This window comes from Octopus sinensis, linkage group LG13 (assembly GCF_006345805.1).
Source record: "Octopus sinensis linkage group LG13, ASM634580v1, whole genome shotgun sequence".
Classification (NCBI taxonomy): Eukaryota; Metazoa; Mollusca; class Cephalopoda; order Octopoda; family Octopodidae; genus Octopus; species Octopus sinensis.
Genome location: NC_043009.1, coordinates 54,820,933 through 54,843,912, shown reverse-complemented (window position 1 = coordinate 54,843,912; position 22,980 = coordinate 54,820,933). Strand labels below are relative to the sequence as shown.

Sequence of the window (22,980 nt, the reverse complement as noted above, 5' to 3'; positions counted from 1 at the left end):
TGTTTCTTTTTATCATTCTCTTTGACATCCTCACCATCTTTGATGTTGTTGTCATCATCATCATCATTGTTATCGTCATTTTAATGATCATTTTTCCATGCTTGCATGAGTCTGATGAAATTCATTGAGGTAACTTTTCTACAGCCAGGTGATCTTCTTATCGCCGACTCTCACTCGTTTCCAATCACTGTAATAGTTCCCCCCAATCGTTCAATCATGAACAGATCAATGATCAGACATGCTTTCACAGGAAATTACAAAGGAGCACCATCATTTTGGGGTAAATGATGACTTTGTTTACAATCAGTGCACAATGTCAAGACAAAGGGATACAAACACACATGCATGCATGCATGGATGCCACTAGCTTCTTTCAGTTTTTGTCTGTGGAATTCACTTGCAAGACTTTGGTTGGCCCACAGCTATAATAGAAGACACTTGCTCAAGGTGCTGCACAGTAGGATTGAACCTGCAACTGCATGTTTGTTAAGCTGTAGAGCTGAATAGTTATTAGTGACTTTGAGGCATCAGATGCAGTATGCAAGAGAGAAGACTGAGCTAGCATGGTCACGCTCTGCATATGGATGAGGACATCTGCATAAAGAAGTGCTGATCTCTACTTGTGGAGGGAGCCTGTGGAATAGGTGGACTCAGGAAGACATAGAATGCACTGCACAAAATATGATTTTCAGTTGTTGAGTGTCATGGAGACAATAACAAGTAACCAAGACTTTTGGCTAATTGCTATGCTTGAGAAGACATGTCATGCTAAGTGAATTCATAGCTGTGGCCAGTGCTGGTGACATGTAAAAAACACCCATGTGCCGGTGCATGTGAAAAACAACATTCAAGCGTGGTCATGGCCAGTGCCGCTGGACTGGCTCCTGTGCAGGTAGCATGTAAAAACACCTTTTGAACATGAGCATGGTCATTGCCAAAACCGCCTGACTGGCTCTTGTGCCGGTGATGATGGTGATGATATATATATATATATATAATATATATATATATATATATTATATATATATATATAGAGAGAGAGAGAGAGAGAGAGAGAGGCTTGCACACCTACCAAGTTCACTCATAAGGCATTTGTCAGCCTGTAACTAAAGTAGAAGATACTTGCCCATAATGTCATACTGTGAGACTGAACTTGTAGCCATGTGAATGCAAAACAAGCTTCTTAACCACGCCATCATGCTTGTGCCTACATGTTTTTTTTGTTGTCAGTTCTTATGGTGGCTGTTAAGCCACAGGCATTATGTATGTTGCTAGCTTTTATTATATTTTTTTATTTGTAAATACTGCGAAGCTGGTGTCATTCCCCTCCTCCAACCCCACCATATATGTTTCTATGGCATTTCTAAAATATACCTATTACTGTATTTTTATTTTTTGTTAAATAAAAGTATCACTATTTCTAGAACATAGGTATTACTGTTTCTAAAATCCATTTATCATTTGTTTTCCCCAAAACACGTCAGATATTTATCATGAAGATTCATGTTTTAGTTTGTTGGTTGGTCCATATGGTTGTCACCTGTGATTAATGATTGCCTATACAGGTATTATTTATTGAATAACATTAAAATCAAATTGAAGTTCACTGCTCCACAAACTAGAATTCTCATTATGTAACATAATAAATCAAATTTTAAATAGAACAAAATGTCCTGTTATTGTAAAACCCCCAAAAAAAACTTGCTTCATTAAAGATTAAACTGTTTACACTTTGTTGACAGTTCCTCATTATTTTCTGTTTCTATATTAGTTTCAGTCATTCATCATTTATCTAATATGTTTTTCCAAGTTAATATGGGTTGGGTAAAGATTTGTTTGAGGCAGGGTTTTGTTGCTGGATGCTCCTCCTGTCTCTAACCTATATCTCTATTTCAAGCCAGGGATTATTTTGTTATTCCATAGTTCTTTGAAAGCATGGAGTGATTGGTTTAAACAGTGACAAGGAATGGAAATATCATATTGCTCTTTACACTCAGACAGTGACAATCAAAACTGTGGAATATCAATTCATGCACTTTCTTCTGCATGCATGCACACTCACACACACTCTGCATGCATGCACACTCACACACACTCTGCATGCATGCACACTCACACACACTCTGCATGCATGCACTCTCACATACACTCTGCATGCATGCACACTCACACACACACACATTCATCCACAAGACAGTTGGCATGGGGTTATAGTAGAAGACACTTCCTTGAAGTGCTACACAAGGGACTGAACCTGAAGCTATGTGGTTGCAAATTGAACTTCATAACCACTTACCCATACTTGCACCTATTCACATTCAACATGTAATTTATTAAAGGGACTCATCAACTCGCGCCTCTTTAGTACCTTATAGTATTGTTGTTATTGGTAGTGGTAGTTGTGGTGGTGGTGGTGGTGGAAGCAGTCATCTTGGTTGATAATTAGTTCAAAGAGTGTTAATCATGCCAAGCATTATATCAGCATGGTTTCTGAAACAGTCTCATTGTAATTTGGTTTTTAATTGTAAACAATGTTTACTAAACTAATTAGGTTTACATCCACATAATAAACAAATAATGTTTCATTAACCATTAGATAGTTTATTGAGGGAGATTAGCTACTACATTGAGCAAGTCAAGCATTTGTCAAGAAGCTATGTCAAGCCTATACTATGTTTGATTTCTTACACTCACATATCAAATTTTATAAAATAGTCAGAATGAGATTATGTGAATATTTATTTTTGCAGGGATATAGGATCCATAATGGTTTAAAACAGGACAGCTGTGTGCTAGCCTTTTCCTTGTTCAACATCATCTTTGCTGTCATGCCGAAGCATATCTTTGGAACATTGACTGATTGGACTTGGCTTTGCACCAGATTGGACAAGAAGCTGCTTAGTTGCTCCTAGCTGAGAGACGAATCTAAAGTACATGAAGTACTTGTCAGGGACATCTTGTTTTCAGACAGCACAACACCAGTAACATATTCTAAAGGCAGCTGCAATGCCTATGGACTGCTTCTCAACAGTCTGCCAAGACTTCAACTTGATTAACAGTCTGAAGAAGACTAAAATGTTGATTCAAAATATTAAGCAACTTCCTCATGTTGTTTCTTGCTTGCTTCATGCTCTTGCTTGATGGGGTTGAGGTCATCCCAGGTTAGTGAAACCAGAGGTGTCATTGTGCATAGAGCTGACTAGATCCACCAATGCTCCCCATCGTTGGCAGTACCATGCCAGCCCTTCTACATCCTAATGTTATGATCAATAATTGTTAGGTTAAGGTAGCCTGTGAGTTTACTTACCTTGGCTCCACTATCAGAGTTAGTCTCTCTATAAAGTCTCAGATTAACAGAAGAACAGCTTTGAACCACACCAGGCTAACAAAGTGAATCTGGGAGAACAACAAGCTAATAATGCACACCAAGTTGCAACCTGTTTTACTGCACTGACAACTGGAGCCTTTACACCAAGCAAAAGTGGTATCGCAACACTTAACCCTCACACTAACCACTAGGTCATGTACTTTCACACCTACATATCTAGTCTCTTGATATAGAATGGGGAGTGAACTGTAATAACTATGAAATTAAGATGTTGGATTGGTGAATGCAATAGTATATTGTTCAAAGCAAGAGAAGCTATTCCACCTGCTTTATTTTTGTCTAGTTACGAAACAAGCAAGCTTTCTTGGTGTGTAGTTGAATGATTGAACAGTTGAATGATTAAACAGCAGGAACAGCATCTAGCTGTAATAGTGCATGCTGCAGCAATATGTTATGTATGTTTGAATTTGCAGGAAATCAATGTAAGACTGTATGTACCTGTGTGTATATGCAGTTGTGAGCATGCATGCATGTATATTTGTAGTCATCATTAGCTCACCATAATTCCTGTTTTCTTCTTCTTGCTGACATAAGACAGAGGGTCCTGTTTTAGAATCTCAACATCTCAAGATTCAACATCACTATTTAGTATGTTTTATCAAGTGTGTGTGTGTGTGTATTGATTTTTATTAAATGAACTTATCTAAGTGTTCCCATGATTTGGGGTTGCTGTTTTTGGCAAATTTTACGCTCTGATAGCTCATGGCACCGCGAAATTTGAACTTTAACCTGTCAAAACTATAAAATTCCCGTCCCTCAATTATATGGAGTTACAGTTTTTTCCCTGTGGGTGATTGCTGTTGATGACCAGGTCAGCCCTGATTGAAATGACCTCTAATTAAAAGGTATCCAAGTGATTATTACCATTCTTTTATTCTTCTATTCTTTTATTTATTTGTTTATTTATTTATTTATTCATTCTTTTATTTATTTGTTTTAGTCGTTGGACTGTGGCCATGCTGGGGCATGGCTTTGAAGGGTTTTAGTTAGTTAGTTAGTTAGTTAGTTAATTTGGCTCAAAAGCAAATAGCAAGGCCATGTGAAGAGATTGGCTTTAGTACTTATTTTTTTAAAGTCTGAGACTGGTTCTCTTTTGCTGACTCACTAAATTAAAGGGATATAAACAAACCAACACAAGTTGTCAAGTGGTGGCAGTGGAGATCACACACACACACACACACATGATGGGCTTCTAGACCAATTCTGTCAACTGAATTCATTCACATGGCATTGGTTAGCCTGAGGCTATAGTGGAAAACACTTACCTAAGGTGTTATGCAATGGGACGGAACCTGCTTAACCATGCAGCCATACCTGTGCCTATATCACCTGTTCTAACAATTGTGTACCCTGGACTACGTGTCCTTTCCTAAAGATGTTTCCATGAGATTCGATTGCTATTTCTAGCAAGTTGAGCAACCCCACAGAGGTTCCCAAGTTGCTGTAGAGTTCTTGGATTGCTAAGGTACCACACTCCATCCTTCCCCATTCCCACCTTTTATCTGCCTTGCTGGAGTCATGCTGTAGAATGTATAGCAGCACATCAGTCAAATTTGTTCAGTCAACTGTGAACAGCATGCTCAGCAGCAGAGGTAAATGTCTCGCTCAAGTGTGCACGCGTATACATTGTGTATGTCTGGTGTTTCATGTATGTTTATGTCTTACCTGCCTCTCTCTCCCTCTCTCTTTCCACACACACAGACACACAAATATATAAATAAAAACAAATGTCTATGTTTAAGCATACACATTTAGACACACACACACACACACGTGTATGTAGCGATAGTGTTGATAAATACAATTGATTTTTCTCTTAATATTTGATGTATCAAAGAGCTATTTTTAGAAAGCTTATATAACAGTTTGACATTGTGTGTATGTACACACACAGACACGCACCTATATATAGGCATGTGTGTGTATAGTAAATTAAATATAAACTTAAAAAAAAATAAAGTTAAGAAAATACATGTCAAACACTATCGAATCCTTGTTACATATATATAAAATATATACTTATGTCTTCATGTACTAATGCTTATATATATATATATATATATATATATATTATATATATATATATAGATGCATGTGTATTTGTATATATGTAACTGGCTGTCTATCTGTGTGTGTATATACATACACACATATCTAAATCTCTATATATACCCATCTTAAACAGACCGTCAACCTAATATATTCACTGTGTGTACATATTTTGACATTTGTTTTTGTTTTTAATTTGCCTTATATGTATATCTATAAAATAATATGTTACAATTACTCAATAGTCAAGATAAAACTCAGAGTTTTATCTTGACTATTGAGTAATTGTAACATATTATTTTATAGATAAATTTCCTCTATTTACATAATATTGAGGTCTCTTTCTTTCTTTTGTTATCTTACCATTTTTACCAATATATATATATATATATATGTGAAAGTGTGTGTGTGTATATATATATATATATATATATATATATATAGAGAGAGAGAGAGAGAGAGAGAGAGAGATAAAGACACATGTAGATATGTATAGGTAAGTGTCTACGTGTGTGTGTGTGTGTATGTTTAGATGTGTGGGCGTGTGTGCATATTGATCCCTTCTCTCCTCATTTTAAACATTTTATGAAGCTGCAAAACAAATACTTAATGGTTGATAGATGGCGCTGTCTCTAATGGTTGCTACGTTTAATTACACTAAACCCTACTTAGTGAAACAATGGCATCATTAAAAGACAACATTACTGTTGGTGTTGGCAATGGTCTTTCAATGAATTTTTGTTGAAGAACACCATTATTTCTTCCCTCTCAGGCTTCATCATTCATCTTGTTGATTTCTCTCTCTCTCTCTCTGTCCCCATCTCTCTCCTCTCTCCGTACTTACTCTCATTCTCACCTTACTCTCATTCTTTCTCTCTCTACTTAATCACTTTTCTTTTCTTTCTACTTGCTCTCACTCCCTCTCTCTTTCTACTCATCCTCTCTCACTTTCTACTCCACCCCCTTCTCTGTCTCACACTAGAAGCTGCTGCTGCTATTATTACTGCTACTGCTTCCACAACATTCATATTACCACCACCACCACCACTACTACTACTACTTTTCATGCACAGTGGTCAGTGCCATACCACTGTAACTTCCACCATGTTTCCATTTTCCACTACTGTGTAGTTGTAACTGTTGCTCCTTGCCTTCAACCACAATGTACACACTCCCCTTCTTCACCGTTGCACCCACCACCATCACCTCTAAACCATTACACCCCTCATCATCACCCCCACCATGTCACCTGTAAATCACATCCACCACCACCATCATCTCACCTCTACACTATTGCCATCACCACTGCATGCCACTCTATCGTGTTGGAGATAGAGTGGTATATGGTGGTAGTGGTGGTGGTCATGGTGATGATTTTAAAGTTGTAGAGGTGTGTGTAGTTGTGTAAGAAGTGAGGTTAGGGTGAGGATCAAAGTGGCCCAGTAGGTAATGTATTAGACTTTTGGGTCAAGAGTCGATAGGTTCTAGTTCGATATATCGATTTTGTTGTTTCTGTTTGTTGATGGTGATCTTGGTGCTCTGTGAGGTGTGGTGTGTGTATAGAGATTCATTACCATAAATCCTTGAGTATAGTCCTCCCTAGAGTATAATATGCAGGTGATTTTTAGGGGGCTGTACCTCTGAAAAACCTAAACCTTGTGTATAATACGCACCCCTTCTCTGACTTGAGTCAAGGAGGTTTATATAACGTCCTTGGTTTGTAAAACTGTATACGGTAACATCCTTTATTATTTTTGTATATATAACATAATGCAAACGTGTAGCTTTTTTGTGCATTTTGTTTGCAGAAAATAAAGAAATAACAGTAATAACGTTTAATAAATGTTGCTTACTGCAAGTTATGGATGATTCTTTTATGACTTCATTGCTTTCAGGCTTAGCTTAAGGTATTTTCACGCCCGACATCACAAAATGCATCTGAATAAACATTGCTGGACAGCAAATAGAGTCTCGGACATTGCTTAAAAAACAATTTTCATTTTTAACCTCGTATATAGTACGCACTAGTGATTTTGACCTTTAAATTTTGGGGAAAAAATGCAGATTATACTTGAGGATTTATGGTACTTACTATGAGCAACATCACATTTCAAACTGTGTGAGTAATATTGCCATAGTGATCCCTTGTGATGGTCAGGGATTTGCCGAAACATTACTTTGTGATCCCAAAGATTTGATGGATCACTATGCTTAGGAAAAGTAGTTAAGTAATTCAGTCCGTTATAAGAACAGTTTGAATAAAACATCATCATACACTGTCCATTTTCCATGCTGGCATGGGTTAGACAGCTTGATTGGAGCTGGTAAACCAGAGATATGCACCACGCTCAAGTCTGTTTTGGCTTGGGTTCTATGGCTGGATATCCTTCCCTATGCCAACCACTTTACAGTGTGTACTGGGTGTCTTTTATGTGCCACTGGCATAAATGCCTTCTACATGTCACTGGCACTGGTGCCTTTTACGTGTCACCGGCACTGGCCACAGATGTGTCTTCTCAAGCACAGCAAATTACTAGAAGTCTGTCACTTGTCATTACCTCTGAGACCCAACAACAAAAAATTGAAATTCATTGAAATAATGATGATGGAGATAACAGTGCCTTAGCTTTAGCCTTAGTTCTGCAGCACAGTTGGCCTCTACATAAAGCATTAAAATATCTCCAACAATTCCAGTTTTGAATTGTGGCTTGCATCTTCCCAGGTGATGCTAAGTTGCTTCAGATCTTCTTTGAAAGTGGCATACCATGTCTTCTTGGGCCTCCTTCTATTTTTCTTTGTCCTTCTAGTGGTACACATTGTATAGCTATCTTCAGTATTTGTCCTTTAGGCAGTTGAGAAACTTGGCATGCAAGTTTCACCTTCTTTCTGCTATGATTGCCTACTGGCTGCATGGAGTGGATCTTCTCAAGGCATTACAGTTTTGTAATTCTGTTACTGTAGGATCTTGAGTGTGGATGCGCAATGGCCCAGTGGTTAGGGCAGCGGACTCACGATCGGAGGATCACGGTTTCGATTCCCAGACTGGGCGTTGTGTTGTTTATTGAGCGAAAACTCCTAAAAGCACCACAAAGCTCCGGCAGGGGTGGTGGCGACCCCTGTTATACTCTTTCGCCACAACTTTCTCTCACTCTCTCTTCCTGTTTCTTGAGTAACGTTGTGATGGACTAGCGTCCCGTCCAGCTGGGGGGAACACATACGACACAGAAACCAGGAAACTGGGCCCACGAGCCTAGCTAGGCTTGGAAAGGGCGACGTCTATCATTTTAGGATCTTGAGTATTCTGTGTAGACACTGTTGATAGAACGCATTCAGCCTCTAACTAATGTTGGCAGTCATTTTCCAACCGTTTCCTACAAAGACTGCTTTTAGCAGATAATGATGTCAGCACTTATGATGATGTTGACAACAGTGATGATGATGATGATGGCTATTATGATGACTAGGATAATAAGCCTTTCTAATTTTGGCACAAGGCTTGCAATTCCAAGGAGAGGAGTAATTTAGTAAGATCATCTTCAGTGCTTGACTGGTATGTTTTTTTTTTTATTGGCCCCTAAAACATGAAAGGCTGTATTTGAATTCAAAATGTTAAGAGCCAGAAGAGATGCTGTGAAACATTTTTCGTCTGGCACAGTAACAATCCTGCCAGCTTTCTGCTTGATGACTAGGATAATAGTGATGACAAAGATGATGATGCTGATAATGATGATATTCAATAAATAAATAAATAAATACGTTTTTCCTATTTTCCCGTTCTGTACAGAAATAACTCGGTGTCTAATGTAAATAGTCATTAAAAAAAAAATTGTTTTTATTTTTATTTTATTTTAATTATTACAATTTCCTTTGGTGTCAATTAATTTCCAAACCGTTTTAGGCATCATTAGAGATGTCCAGATGTAAACCAATTACTTTTCTGGCATCTTGAGTATGTTTGGGATATTTTCAAGTAAATCTATGGAGGAAAACTGCCAAAATTGTTTCCAAGTTTTTTGAAAAGTTTATTGATTAACTTGTCTATAGTTGATTTGGGTTTCTCTCTCTCTCTCACACACACACACACACACACACACACCACAATACAAGTACATTTCTCTTTTGTCCTTTTCTTCTCGTTCTACTTTTTACTATTCTGTGTGTGTTTGTGTGTGTGTGTGTGTGTGAGAGAGTGAGAGAGTATACACACATTTAAAAAAAAAAGTGTTTTTGCAAAAGATTCTTGATACTGGTTATTTTTATAGACACAGGTTTGGCTCTGTGGTAAGAAGCTTGCATTCTAACAACATGGTTCAGGGTTCAATCCTACTGCATGGCACATTGGGCAAGTGTCTTTGGCTATAGCCTTGGGCTGACCGAAGCCTGTGAGTGGATTTGGTAGACGGAAACTAGAAGAAGCCCATCCTGTATGTATGTATGTGTGTGTGCACACACACGTGTTTGTTCCCCATCACTGCTTGACAACAGTTTATGTCCCTGTATCCTAGTAGTTTGTCAAAAGAGACCAATAAAATAGACACCAAATTTAGCAAAAAATTAAGTGTTGGGGTTGATTCATTCAACTAAAATTTCTTCAAGGCAGTGCTCCAGCATGGCCACAATCTAATGACTGAAACAAGTAAAAAGGTAGAAGACATAGTCACAATATTTGAATAAAAAGTTTCTTAAATTAAAGTTCATCATCGTCGTTTAACGTCCGTTCTCCATAAAAAATATCTTGGAAAAGCAGACTAACATCAATTTTTTGGAGGGGAATTTTCATATTGTGCCCAAGCATATATATTGGGTTGGTGCATAATTATTGTGGCTTTTTCTCAAAAAATTTTATTCAACAAAAACATCTTTAAATGATTATTCTGGAGCATATTCACCATCTACTTCAATTACTGCTTCCCATTTGCTTGGCAGACAGTCAGAGCATCATTTAAAGATGTTTTGTTAAATATTGTTATTGTTTTTGCTGAATAAAATTTGTTGAAAAAAAAGCTGCAGTAATTATGCACCAACCCAATATATTGAGTGCATAACGACTTCTCTGCTGTTGTTCCCATAATATCCAGTGTACTCTTGAATGCCATTGATGTTAGGAAGGGCATCCTTGTGGTCATAGTGGAGATGATGTGTATGTAGTGGCCTTAGCTGTAAGGCATTAGTTACAAATATATAGTAGTAGATATTGAAGTATGGCAGAAGGAGTGATAGTGACCGCAGTGCATGGTGTGATTGTAACCACAGTGCATGAGCAGCAGAGGAAATAGAAATGATGTGAATGCTGTAGAAACAACAACAACAGCAGCTAAAAGATGCATGGGTGTATCAGATGCATCCCAATTGCAGCAGCACATATTCATGGAAAATAGTTTTTAGTGCATGTGGAAATTTAAAGCAGAAACTGTGTGGAAGCCCCTTCATTTGGTTTGTAGCTGGTCTAATCCAAAGGTCTAACTAACATTGTCATATATTGTCATACTGATACTGCCTGAGAATTATTGTAAGGGAGTACGTGTCTTTGGAATACTCAGCCACTTTTCTGCTAATTCTGCCTAAGGATTATGTTATGGGTTCACGCGTCTGTGAAATAATCAGTCATTTACTTTGCCAGTTTAATGAGCAGGCAGTTCAGCTGATCAAACAAATAATGAATGCTTGTTGTGGAAACCAGTGAAGGATCCATTGTCAATTACAGTGATTATATAATGTTGTACAATTTCATTAATTCTGGTGTGATGACTGCCTCATTAAAAAAAATAATTGCCTTTTCATGTGGTGTCTTTTACACACACACACTCACACATGCATGCATACACACACATGCATGCATGCACACACACATGTGCACACATGCATACACATATTCATATACCCTCACCTATACCTGCAACAAATCCTGTGAAATGACCCAAGAGAAGAAATGTTTGACATTCATACATGCAAGCCTGCATGTATGTTTGTGTGTGTATGCATGCATGCATGTGTGTGTGTGTGGGGGGGGCATGTGTGATAGGGTGAGGCTGAATGGGGGAAAAGAAAGAAAGTAAGGATAACTGTAGAGGTAAGGGGTTGGAGATTTGGAAATTTGTTGTGAGTTGAAAAGAAACTGACGATGTACTATTTGTCTCTTTTATCATCTGAAACAGATTTTAAGAACAGCAACAAAAAAAAAAGAAAAAAAGTAATAAATGAAAAAAAAAATTACATTTTTTTTTATCCCCTCAATTGCATTTTATTTTATTCCTGCTTGCTTTGAGTTCTTTTGTATTCATTGGAACTTCATAGAAAACACACAACTTTCTTTCAAGGCTGTTATTTAGTTCTTTTCTGTTAACAAATCGCAAAGCACTTTGGAATGACAGTAGCATAATCATGTAATGCGTGACACACAGACACACACACACACACATGTATGTTCAAAGAAACATGCATTTATCTTCATCACTCATGTACAAATGCACAGGTTCACACATTTATATGCACATGCACACTCAATGTATGCACACACACACACACACATTCCCATTACACACAGTGAATACTAAAATCTAGTTAAGTTTATTTACAGGTAAGGTCTCTCTAAAGAAAGTCATAAGTTACCAAAATACACCAGTTCTCTATCTACTCCTGAACTAATCTGTTTTAATTTCCTCATCTTATTGATTGGCAGTTTGTTTGTTTGTTGTTTTTATTATAAGTAAAGTAATTATTCCCCCATGACCAGACATGTTTCCACAGAAGGCTGGTAAGGAACGACACAATTTGCATGTCAGTAACACACATGTGCACGTGTATGCACATGACAGTTTCCCATACGATATCTGTCTACTAAATTCACTCACAAGGCATTGGTCAACTCTGAGCTATAGTAGAAGACCCATGCCCAATGTGTCACGTAGTGATACTGAACCTGAAATCACATGTTTGCAAAGTGACCTTCTCAACCACACAGCCAAGCCTGTGCATATGTATTGTGTATAATGTTTTGTTTGCTTAGCATTAATGGTTTTCAGTTGTGTGAGTTATTGGTATTATGGTGATTTACATTACGTTACACATTCTATAGTCTGGTTGACCATTAGGGCACCACTAATGACTTTGCTACCAGATCCCTCCACCCATCTCTGTCTTCTGCCTCTCACACTGTCTCTTATCTTTAGGCCTGTCCACTCACAAATACTGTTTTCCCACCTCTTTCTCTGTCTGCCTCTGCATCTGCCACCTTTGACTGTTCCCTGAAGGATTGTTTTGGGCATCCCTGATAAGTGGGTGACATGCCCAGACCACCTGAGCTTGTGTTTCATTCTGTGGCAAGAAGTTCCTCATAGGGCCCTATTGCCTGCCTTATTTATTCTTTTCACTTCCTTGTTTGTGACACAATCTGTGTATGATATTCTCAAAAGCCTCCTGAAGCATTTCATCTCTGTAGCCTGGATTCTTCTTTTGATTTCTGCTGTCAGTGTCCATGTAGCACAGGCATACAGGAATGTTGAATATCTAGGAGTATATGTTTGTGTTATACTGTTGGGTTTGAAGGCATGTGGTTAAATGGTCAGGGTATTTGGCTTACATTGAGGAGGACACTTTATTTTATATCGCTCCAGTTCACTTAGCTGGCAGAAATGAGTTGTACCTGTATTTCAAAGGGCCAGCCTTGGCACATTGTGTCATGTTGAATCTCCCTAAGAACTATGTTAAGGGTACACGTGTCTGTGGAGTGCTTAGCCACTTGCATGTTACTTTCACAAGCAGGCTGTTCCATTGATTGGATCAACTGAAACCCTTGATGGAATGCTAGTTGGTTATATTGTTGGGTAATGATTGTGCATAGTATTTGTTGTAATAGTTGTTGTTTTTTTTTTACTTGTTTCAGTCATTTGACTGCGGCCATGCTGGAGCACCGCCTTTAATCAAGCAAATCGACCCTAGGACTTATTCTTTGTAAGCCTAGTACTTATTCTATCGGTCTTTTTTGCCGAACCGCTAAGTTACGGAGACGTAAACACACCAGCATCGGTTGTCAAGCAATATTGGGGAGACAAACACAGACACACAAACACACACATATATACATATATATATATACGACAGGCTTCTTTCAGATTCTGTTTACTAAATCCATTCACAAGACTTTGGTCGGCCCAAGGCTATAGTAGAAGACACTTTCCCAAGGTGCCATGCAGTGGGACTGAACATGGAACCATGTGGTTGGTAAGCAAGCTACTTACCACACAGCCACTCATCAGGTGGTTAGGCTATATCTAGTTAAGCTATTTTAGTGGCAGTAACATTGTGAACTCTGGTACGTCTCATACTTTTGCTCATATTTTCCTGAAAATAAACACAGTGCTCCATTTATTAATTGTACTGTTTTTACTTTTACATATCTCGCTTTTCTTCAATTTCGAAATCCTTGTATTTGGATAGTTTCTCTGCTTCCTTTCAGGCAATGTTTACACTAGAGGGAATCATGATGTCTATGAGCATGCATGCATTTTCATTCACATTTGATTATTCTTTCCAGGAAGTTTGCTTTGATTTCTCTATCAGTTTGATTAGACATTTCACAGATGATTGTAACTTTGTCATTGCCCAGTTGTGTGTTTAGTACATATTTATACCATTTCTTATCTGCTTTCACATTGAATTGTTGGCGTATTGTCCAACGGGTATAGCTATCAATTTGATCGTGTCTGTGCATATATTCAAACTTGGCAATGATATTGGACAGCCAGAGATGATGTAGTTAACCATTTCATTTTGCTGGCTGCATACGAAAAATACAAAAAATAAAAGGTGTTACTATCATGACATTCTCATTGCTTTACATCAACTCACTTTAACCCAACACTAGTAGTAGTAGTAGTAGTAGTAGTAATGATACTACTACTACTACTACTAATAATAATAATGATAATAATTTCATTTATTTGTCAGCAGGGTGGATGAGAGAGACAATACAAAGACAGACACAAAGTGTAGGGATTTACATATAATGGAATGATCAAATAATATGAAAGAAAAAAAGCATACATGGTGTACAATGAAAAGGAAAGGAAATATACATGGTATGCACGGTTAAAAAAAAGCAGGTGGATGATAGAGATGTAGCCTTCCTAATTCAGGATGGCCTCTAGGGATAATCAAGGAACCCCACTGTCTGAGATATCTCTGAACACCAAGAGCAAGTCCCCCTTCTGATTCCCTTTCTCTGACTTGTAGGTCTACACTTAGAGAGGTACCATCCACTCTTGTCATTTTCGTTACTTTCACCCACCTTTCAATAAACCTACTTGAGGACAGCGCTTCCCTCTCCACCTTTGATTTCCTTTCCAAGTGAAACTCAAGGAAGTCAATGAGACCTCCACCAAAGAGATAAGTATCTGTCCTCATGTATTTCAGCCTCATCCACCAGAGAACCTCTTTCACCACAGCCACTAAGCAAAGGAAAACTGCCTTGCCTGTCCTATTGAAAGAGAGTGGTGGGGCAGTCATCACTATGGACTCAGCCAACAGACGGATCTGTCCCACATGTGAAAGCAGCTGTCCGACATATCCCACAAGTCAGCAATGTCTGGACACTGAACGGTTTTGTCACTTTGCGCATAATGAGGAGGACGGGGAGGATAATTGTTTCAAATTTTGGTACAGAGCCAGTAGTTTTTGAGGGGAGGGGGAAGTTGATTACATCAACCCCAGTACTTGACTGGTACTTATTTTATCTGCACTTTTTGTTAGCACCTTCTTTTACTGTTGTATTTTTGTACATGTGTGTAGCAATACACTGGTCTTGTGCAGTGTCAGGCCTTCTGTTTTTGCTTATGTTTAATCCAGGGCTTTTGAGCCATTGTTAGCTATCACTCCAGCTTAGTTTCTCTCTGTCAAGTCTGACAGGATTTTGGCCATGGAGTAGTCTTTCTTTCTATTTGTATCTCCAGTATATTTTGGTAATTCATTTTGGTGTTGTCTTCTGGGGTTTTTTTTTTACTTTTACAGTTCTTGATTTGTCCTTATCAAAATCTGTTATTTCAATGTAGTTGGTCTCCTGTTTTTACTTTATTTTCCTTCTGTATTTGGGGAAGGCTTTTGCTTTTTTCTTGTATATATATATTTTTTATAGTTCTTCATTATATTTATCAGCTCTCTTTTGTTTAATCTTTTTACTGGTCCTACTGTTGTTATCTTGTAATAGTTTTTGTATTTCCGTTCGGCCCAAACAGTGTTAGAGCACCAGAAAAATATTTTGTGGTATTTGTATCTGTACTTCACATTCTGAGTTCAAATCCCATTGAGGCCAACTGTGCCTGTCATCCTTTTGAGCACTGGGGTTAATATAATCAAGTAGCCTCCTCCCTCAGAATTTCAGGCCTTGTGCCTTTGGTGGAAAGGATCATCATCACCACCACCACCACCATCATCATCATCATCAACATTATCAATGCTGTGTTAAAGTGGGTTGTAAAACAATGAAAAGGTGATGATTATGATTACATTTTTGTTTTTGAAACAGTTTTATTATTTTAGGTTGGAAAGAAAAAATGTTACCTAATTTGTTTGTATTTTTTATTTTTATATATATATTTGACTCAAAAAGATTAAATCCTTAAAAGAATTGTTGTCATTGTTTTTGTAGATCAATGCTGTTGCTAACAAAGCTGCTGGGAAAGGCTATGAAAAGGAAAGCTTCTATTCCAACATCAAGTTCCAATTTTTGGGAATTGAGAATATCCATGTGATGAGGAGTAGCTTACAAAAACTTCTTGAAGGTATTTTAATCTTTTATTACCATAAATCCTCGTGTATAATCCGCATCACCCCCCCCCCCCCCCAAAAAAAATTTAAAGGTCAAAATCCCTAGTGCGTACTATATACGAGGCTTAAAATGAAAAATATTTTCTAAGCAATGTCCTAGTCTCTATTTGCTGTCCGGCAATGTTTATTCAGACGCATTTGCACCTGTGCCGGTGGCACGTAAAAAGCACCCACTACACTCACGGAGTGGTTGGCGTTAGGAAGGGCATCCAGCCGTAGAAACACTGCCAGATCTGACTGGGCCTGATGAAGCCTTCCAATGAAGTCATAAAAGAATCATCCATAACTTGCAGTAAGCACCATTTATTAAAATTAAAGTATTCAGAACACAGAATAACATGTAACAAAAGCAATTTGCAAACATATTTACATTCCCATATAACAGTTAAGAACATCACCATTATTGTATTATGCATATGCGGAAGTATTTGTTCGACTAGGTGCTGCTGGCTTAATTATGCACGACTCAAGTTAGAGAAGGGGTGCGTATTATACACAAGGTTTAAGTTTTTCATAGGTACAGCCCCCTAAAAATCCCCTGCGTATTATACTCGAGGATTTATGGTATATATGTCTATGTCCTAGGTGTGACTTTAAACTTCATCTGGTAGTTCCAGGGTTTGGGGGTTTGAGGGACCACCTCTCAGTCATTATTGATCCCAGGTCTAATCTAACCTTTCATAGTAGCATCTGTTCGGGTCCCAGCTATTTGTTAATCAGCATCTCATGGGATTGCACTTTTCTGTATTGAATTGATGCTTCTTGATGTCTTATATAAATTTATACTGTTAAATTTATAATTAGACAAGTTAAGTACGTTACCCAAGATTTCAACATGACACCGTCAGTAAGAAATAAACTTTTAACCTTGTAGCTGTCTGTGTCTGGAAATATATTTTCACTTTAACTGAACTATATTGATCCAATTCTATCGATCTTCTGAGTGATGTTGGTACTAATTCTCTTGATGTTGTTTAACCCCAGGTAAGCCTCGATAAAGGATACCTTAATCAAAGATATACCACCCATGGCCATCCTATATTTTTTCAGACAACATAATCCAGATTACTTTACCCAATGTGTCATTTTTAAGGTGATAGTGTGTAGCATAAGTGATATTTGGCTGTTATTTCTAGCAGCTTTAGCAACTATGTAGAAACTCTCTTATTGGCTTGTTTCTATTGATTTATTTGATGATGGTGCGAATATATTGATCTTGTTGTTTATGATGCAAATGGATTGATTGCCTGCTTGTTGATAGTACCAACATATTGATTTTTTGGTTTACTGATTATCCCAATGCATTGATCTTCTTTCTGATTTGTCGATAGTACCAATGTATTGATTTTTTTTATCACATTTAAAGCACTATGATATCAATAAGAAAACATGGGTTCAGTTCTCACTATTTGCTCACTTTTGAAATTTTTTTCCCCTTTAATCATCCTATTTGCATCTCCAATTTATAACTTGAATTCTCAAAATCTAACAAGGAAATTTTTTTGTAGTTACTTAGCCTGGTAGAAATAGCAGTTAAGATTCTATCAAAGGAGGAATGTATTGGGTAATGAACCTCTATATGAGCAATGCTTTGAGAAAAGGATGGGCTAAAGCATCTTTGATTATAGGTCCCTTCAGTTGGGATTGACCCCGGGCTAAATAATGACAACAACAGTTATTTACTGTTCAATTTTGAGCAATCCCTAAATTAAATTTCAATTCAATTTGAATATTGATCTTCAACTTTGCTGATCGATCCTTTTCATTGAATAACCTTTGTTTACTTTTATATAGAACATCTGTGGTTAAGCCTCTTGTTCCAAACACCAGATTAAAAAGGACAAGATTATTTTTAAGATTAATCAAAATAGAGGCAGTGTATTTCAACAGATGCATAGTAACAAAAGGGTTAAGTTAATTAAAAAAAAACACTTATTAACTTGCTACTGAAATTAGCTGAGTCAATCATTCACTATGTCCCTGTGATCCACATTTTGAGTTCATACTAGCAATAGATATTTTAACTCAAAGTGTCACTCAACTACTCCTCTCTGCTGATCCACATTTTAAGTTCACTCTGGCAACAGATAAAGCATTGACTCATATGTAGTGTCACTCATCTGCTACACTCCACTGAATCACATTTTGAGCTCACATCAGTAACAAATAACCGAACATCTTTTTCTGTATTTGTCAAGCGCCGCCTTGACTGGCTTCCATGTTGGTGTTACATAAAAACCACCAACTGATCGTGGCCGTTGCCAGCCTCCCCTGGCACGTAAAAAGCACCCACTACACTCACTGAGTGGTTGGCGTTAGGAAGGGCATCCAGCTGTAGAAACACTGCCAGATCAGACTGGAGCCTGGTGCAGCCTCCTGGCTTCCCAGACCCCGGTCAAACCATCCAACCCATGCTAGCATGGAAAACGGACGTTAAACGATGATGATGATGATGATGTGTGTGTGTTTTTTATACATATATATTGATGTTAACAAGAATGAGATGCTCTTCCAGACAATAGTTTGATAATCTTCCTACTGCTAACCATTTAACAATGAAGTTGGACTAGGGCTGTTTTGTTCATCTGACAAACAAAATAAAGCAAGCAAAATTACATACCATATATTTTCAGATATATATTGCACAATGGTTGTTATGAGATTTGAACCAGTGATCATGAAGGTCAATAATTCACCTCTTTAACCCTTTGTTCCAAAGTATTTTTATAAGTTTGTCTTACACTAACATGCTTGTTTTCAGATTTTTAGTTAGCCCTTGTTTCATATGCTCTGAGTAAGAAAGATAAAACATCCTTTCATAAGCACCAAGTTACTCATGTATTGTATATGATGCATGGATGATAGGGAAATATGTCTTGTGTCTCACATGCGATACACAGGACAGGCAAAGGATTAAACTTGTATTCATTGTATTAAAATAAAGCTTGGCCACAAGCAGTCGGCAATAATTTTCAGTTAACCTGAAGAAGGTCTTACAGGTGCTGCCAAAGGTATAGGCTTGGTCATTGACTTAGAGATGATTTGATGTCTTAGATTTACAAGCTCAAATTGTTGGTGTGGTCAAACATGACATCATCCTCCTAAGAGTATAAAAATTAATAACATATGTGCTGTAAGACAGTGAAAGTGCATGGCTTAGTGGTTAAGGTGTTGCACTCATGATTGCAAAATCATGGTTTCCTATTTCCAGACTGAGTGATGTGTTATGTTCTTGAGCAAAATACTTCATTTCATATGGCATTGCTCCAGTCCACTCAGCTGTAAATGAGCAGCCCTGCAATGGAGTTGTGTCCCATTCAGGTGCAAATGTTGTGAATCCAGTCATTTATATGTTATGGAAACCAGGTAACTGGCCCTAAGAGTCCTAAGACCCAAGACAATAATGTCTGTGAATTTACTTTACTTGTTTTTTTTATTGTAAGACAATGAGCTAAAGCATGTTGTTTGCTGTTTTACATCTTCATGTTCAAATCTTGCTTGGGTCAAGAATGACGTCATCTTCCTCAGATTGCTCCTTTACTTGTTTCAGTCATTTGACTGCAGCCATGCTGGAGCACCACCTTTAGTCAAGCAACTCGACTTCAGGACTTCTTCTTTGGAAGCCTAGTACTTATTCTATCGGTCTCTTTTGCCAAACCGCTAAGTTACGGGGACATAAACACACCAGCATCGGTTGTCAAGCGATGTTGGGGGGACAAACACAGACACACAAACATATATATACGACGGGCTTCTTTCAGTTTCCGCCTACCAAATCCACTCAAAAGGCTTTGGTCAGCCCGAGGCTATAGTAGAAGACACTTGCCCAAGATGCCACGCAGTGGGACTGAACCCGGAACCATGTGGCTGGTAAGCAAGCTACTTACCACAAAACAATGAGTTGGCAAACACAATAAAGAATCAAACTAAATGTCTTACATTATGAAGTTTTATCTCTGAGTTCAAATGTCACTGTTACTTGCCCCCTTCAAAGGAGATAATATACGTCTCAGTAAAATACTGAGATGGATTGTGCAGTTGTCTCTGTTGTATCTTTTCAAAATTTTATCTTACCTCAGAGAACTTAATGTAGGTGTGTGTGTCATATGCTGGAGCTGATCCAGTTATCTATAATGCCCTACTTGAATGAAATTTGGCCTTGTGTCCAAGGAAGAAATCAATATGCCAATAATATACCACTTAGAAGGACAAAATCAATGAAAACAAGAGTCTTGTGTGCCAAGACAAAAGAAATTATTATCTCTGTTTACTTTGAATGAGTATTCGCTGAATGATTTAGTACCTATTGGTTATACTAAAGCCTACTTATTTCATATAAATGTTTTATTAACTGTTTCTCACAAAATTCTCTTCTTCAGACCAAAAGTAAACCAAACTAATTATATGCAAGTCAGCTTCTGTCATTTGCTGCTATTTTTCTTGTTTTATTATTGTATCTTTTTTGTATCTTTTTTTTTTGTCTTTATTAATTCTTTGTTATGGTTTTCCTTTATTTTTTTCTTTTTCCATTTTTCAGTCTGTGAGTTGAAGAATCCTTCCATGTCTGCATTCCTATCAGGTCTGGAGAGCAGTGGCTGGTTAAAGCATGTGCGAGCTGTCATGGAAACTTCAGTTTTCATTGCTAAAGTAAATCTGTTTTTTCTATTTTTGTTGTTGTTGTTGGTTTGAGCTGTGGTTAAGAAGAAGCTTGCATTGCGACCACATGCTTTTTGGGTTCCGTCTCACTGTGTAGCACCCTTTGCTTTAGCCTCAGGCTGACCAGTGCTTTGTGAGTGAATTTGGTAGACAGAAACTATCAGAGCCTGTCATGTGTGTGTGTTTGTCTCCCCACCACTATTTGACAACAAGTGTTGGTCTGTTTATGTCCCGTAATGTAGCATTTTTGGCAAAAGAGACTGATAGAATAAGTACCAGACTTAAATAAGTAAGTACTGTAGTCAACTTCATCATCATCATCACTTAACGTCCATTGTCCATGCTGGCAATGGTTGGATGGTGTGACCAGAGCTGGCAAGCTGGCAGGATGCACCAGACTCCAGTCTGATTTGGCATGCTTTCTATGGTTACCACTGCGACATGACTGCAGTCCAATGACTAAAACTATTAAAAGATAAAAGATTTATGATATATTGGTGTTCGGCTGTATGTTACATTGCAGTCACACTCAGCTATTAGATGTCTCTGTTGTGAAGTATTCAAGAAAATGATTCCTCTACCTTCTTCCTAATGCCATTAATTCAAGTTTGGGATTCATACAGCAAATCCACTCTCTGTATTTTATAATTTCTTTTCTGTGTGTCTTCATCATCATCATCATCGTTTAACGTCCGTTTTCCATGCTAGCATGGGTTGGACGGTTCAACTGGGGTCTGGGGAGCCAGTAGGCTGCGCCAGGCCCAGTCTAATCTGGCAGTGTTTCTACAGCTGGATGCCCTTCCTAACGCCAACCACTCCGTGAGTGTAGTGGGTGCTTTTTACGTGCCACCTGCACAGGTGCCGAGGCTAATATTTACTTACTCTGATTTTAACTTCTTTTGCTCTATTTAACTCTTTAGCATTTAAACTGGCCATATCTGGCTCAAATATTCTGCCTGTCTTATGTTCAAACTGGCCAGATCTAGCTTCTCAAATCTACCCTACAGTGTAATTCTAAAAATTAACAATCACATCATCGAAAGCACAAAGCTATGAGCTAATGCATGGTTAGTTAAAAACAATGTGAATGCAAAAGCATTGCATTTGGTGGATTAAACTGAATGCTAAAGGGTTAAATTAAAGTAGAACTATACAGATTAGCAAAGGCTGTATAGATATTAGCAATAGAAATTTCTCTGGCTGTACATTCTCCACTAAAAATGGAGTTATAGAGACATTGGCAACAATAAAGGCATGTATATGCACAGGCGTAGGAGTGGCTGTGTGGTAAGTAGCTTGCTTACCTACCACATGGTTCCAGGTTCAATCCCACTGCGTGGCACCTTGGGCAAGTGTCTTGTACTATAGCCTCGGGCCGACCAAAGCCTTGTGAGTGGATTTGGTAGACGGAAACTGAAAGAAGCCCATCGTTTATATGTATATATATATATATATGTATGTATGTGTTTATGTGTCTGTGTTTGTCTCCCCAACATCACTTGACAACTGATGCTGGTGTGTTTATGTCCCCATAACTTAGCGGTTCAGCAAAAGACACCGATAGAGTAAGTACTAGGCTTACAAAGAATAAGTCCTGGGGTCGATTTGCTTGACTAAAGGCGGTGCTCACATGGCCACAGTCAAATGACTGAAACAAGTAAAAGAGAGTATGCAGTGAGAGGTGTGTGTGTGTAGTGAGATGTGCATACCTATGGTGAGGTATGTGTATGTATGTGGCAAAGTGTGTGGCAGGGTGTGTGTGTGTGTATGGTAAGATGTATGTATGTGCATGGTGAGGTATGAGTGCATGTGTGGTGAAGTGTGTATGTGTGTGGTCAGATGTGTGTGTATTTGATTGTTGAAGTGTAAATGTGTGTGTTGTGAGGTGTGTGTAATTGATTTGTTCCTATCAGTTTAATCATCTTTTCCCCGTTATATTTTGAAGGCTGTCTCTGAAGGTGTCAGTGTCCTTGTACACTGTTCAGATGGTTGGGACCGCACAGCTCAAACATGTTCTTTGGCTTCTCTCATGTTGGACCCTTACTATAGAACATTAAAAGGATTTC

At 38.0% G+C, this 22,980-nt stretch overlaps 1 protein-coding gene across 4 annotated transcripts in view; it reads left to right on the top strand.

Annotated features, from left to right (window-relative positions):
• The window catches only part of LOC115218551 (myotubularin-related protein 6), a 244,786-nt gene that overhangs the window by 210,472 nt on the left and 11,334 nt on the right, over window positions 1-22,980 (top strand). For all 4 annotated transcript variants that reach the window (XM_029788434.2, XM_029788431.2, XM_029788433.2 and 1 more), the window contains exons 7-9: window positions 16,080-16,212; window positions 20,796-20,905; window positions 22,860-22,980. The exon at window positions 22,860-22,980 is cut by the window's right edge and continues 2 nt beyond it. In XM_029788434.2, the coding sequence (XP_029644294.1) occupies window positions 16,080-16,212; window positions 20,796-20,905; window positions 22,860-22,980 (364 nt within the window). The remainder of the gene's footprint in view (window positions 1-16,079; window positions 16,213-20,795; window positions 20,906-22,859) is intronic.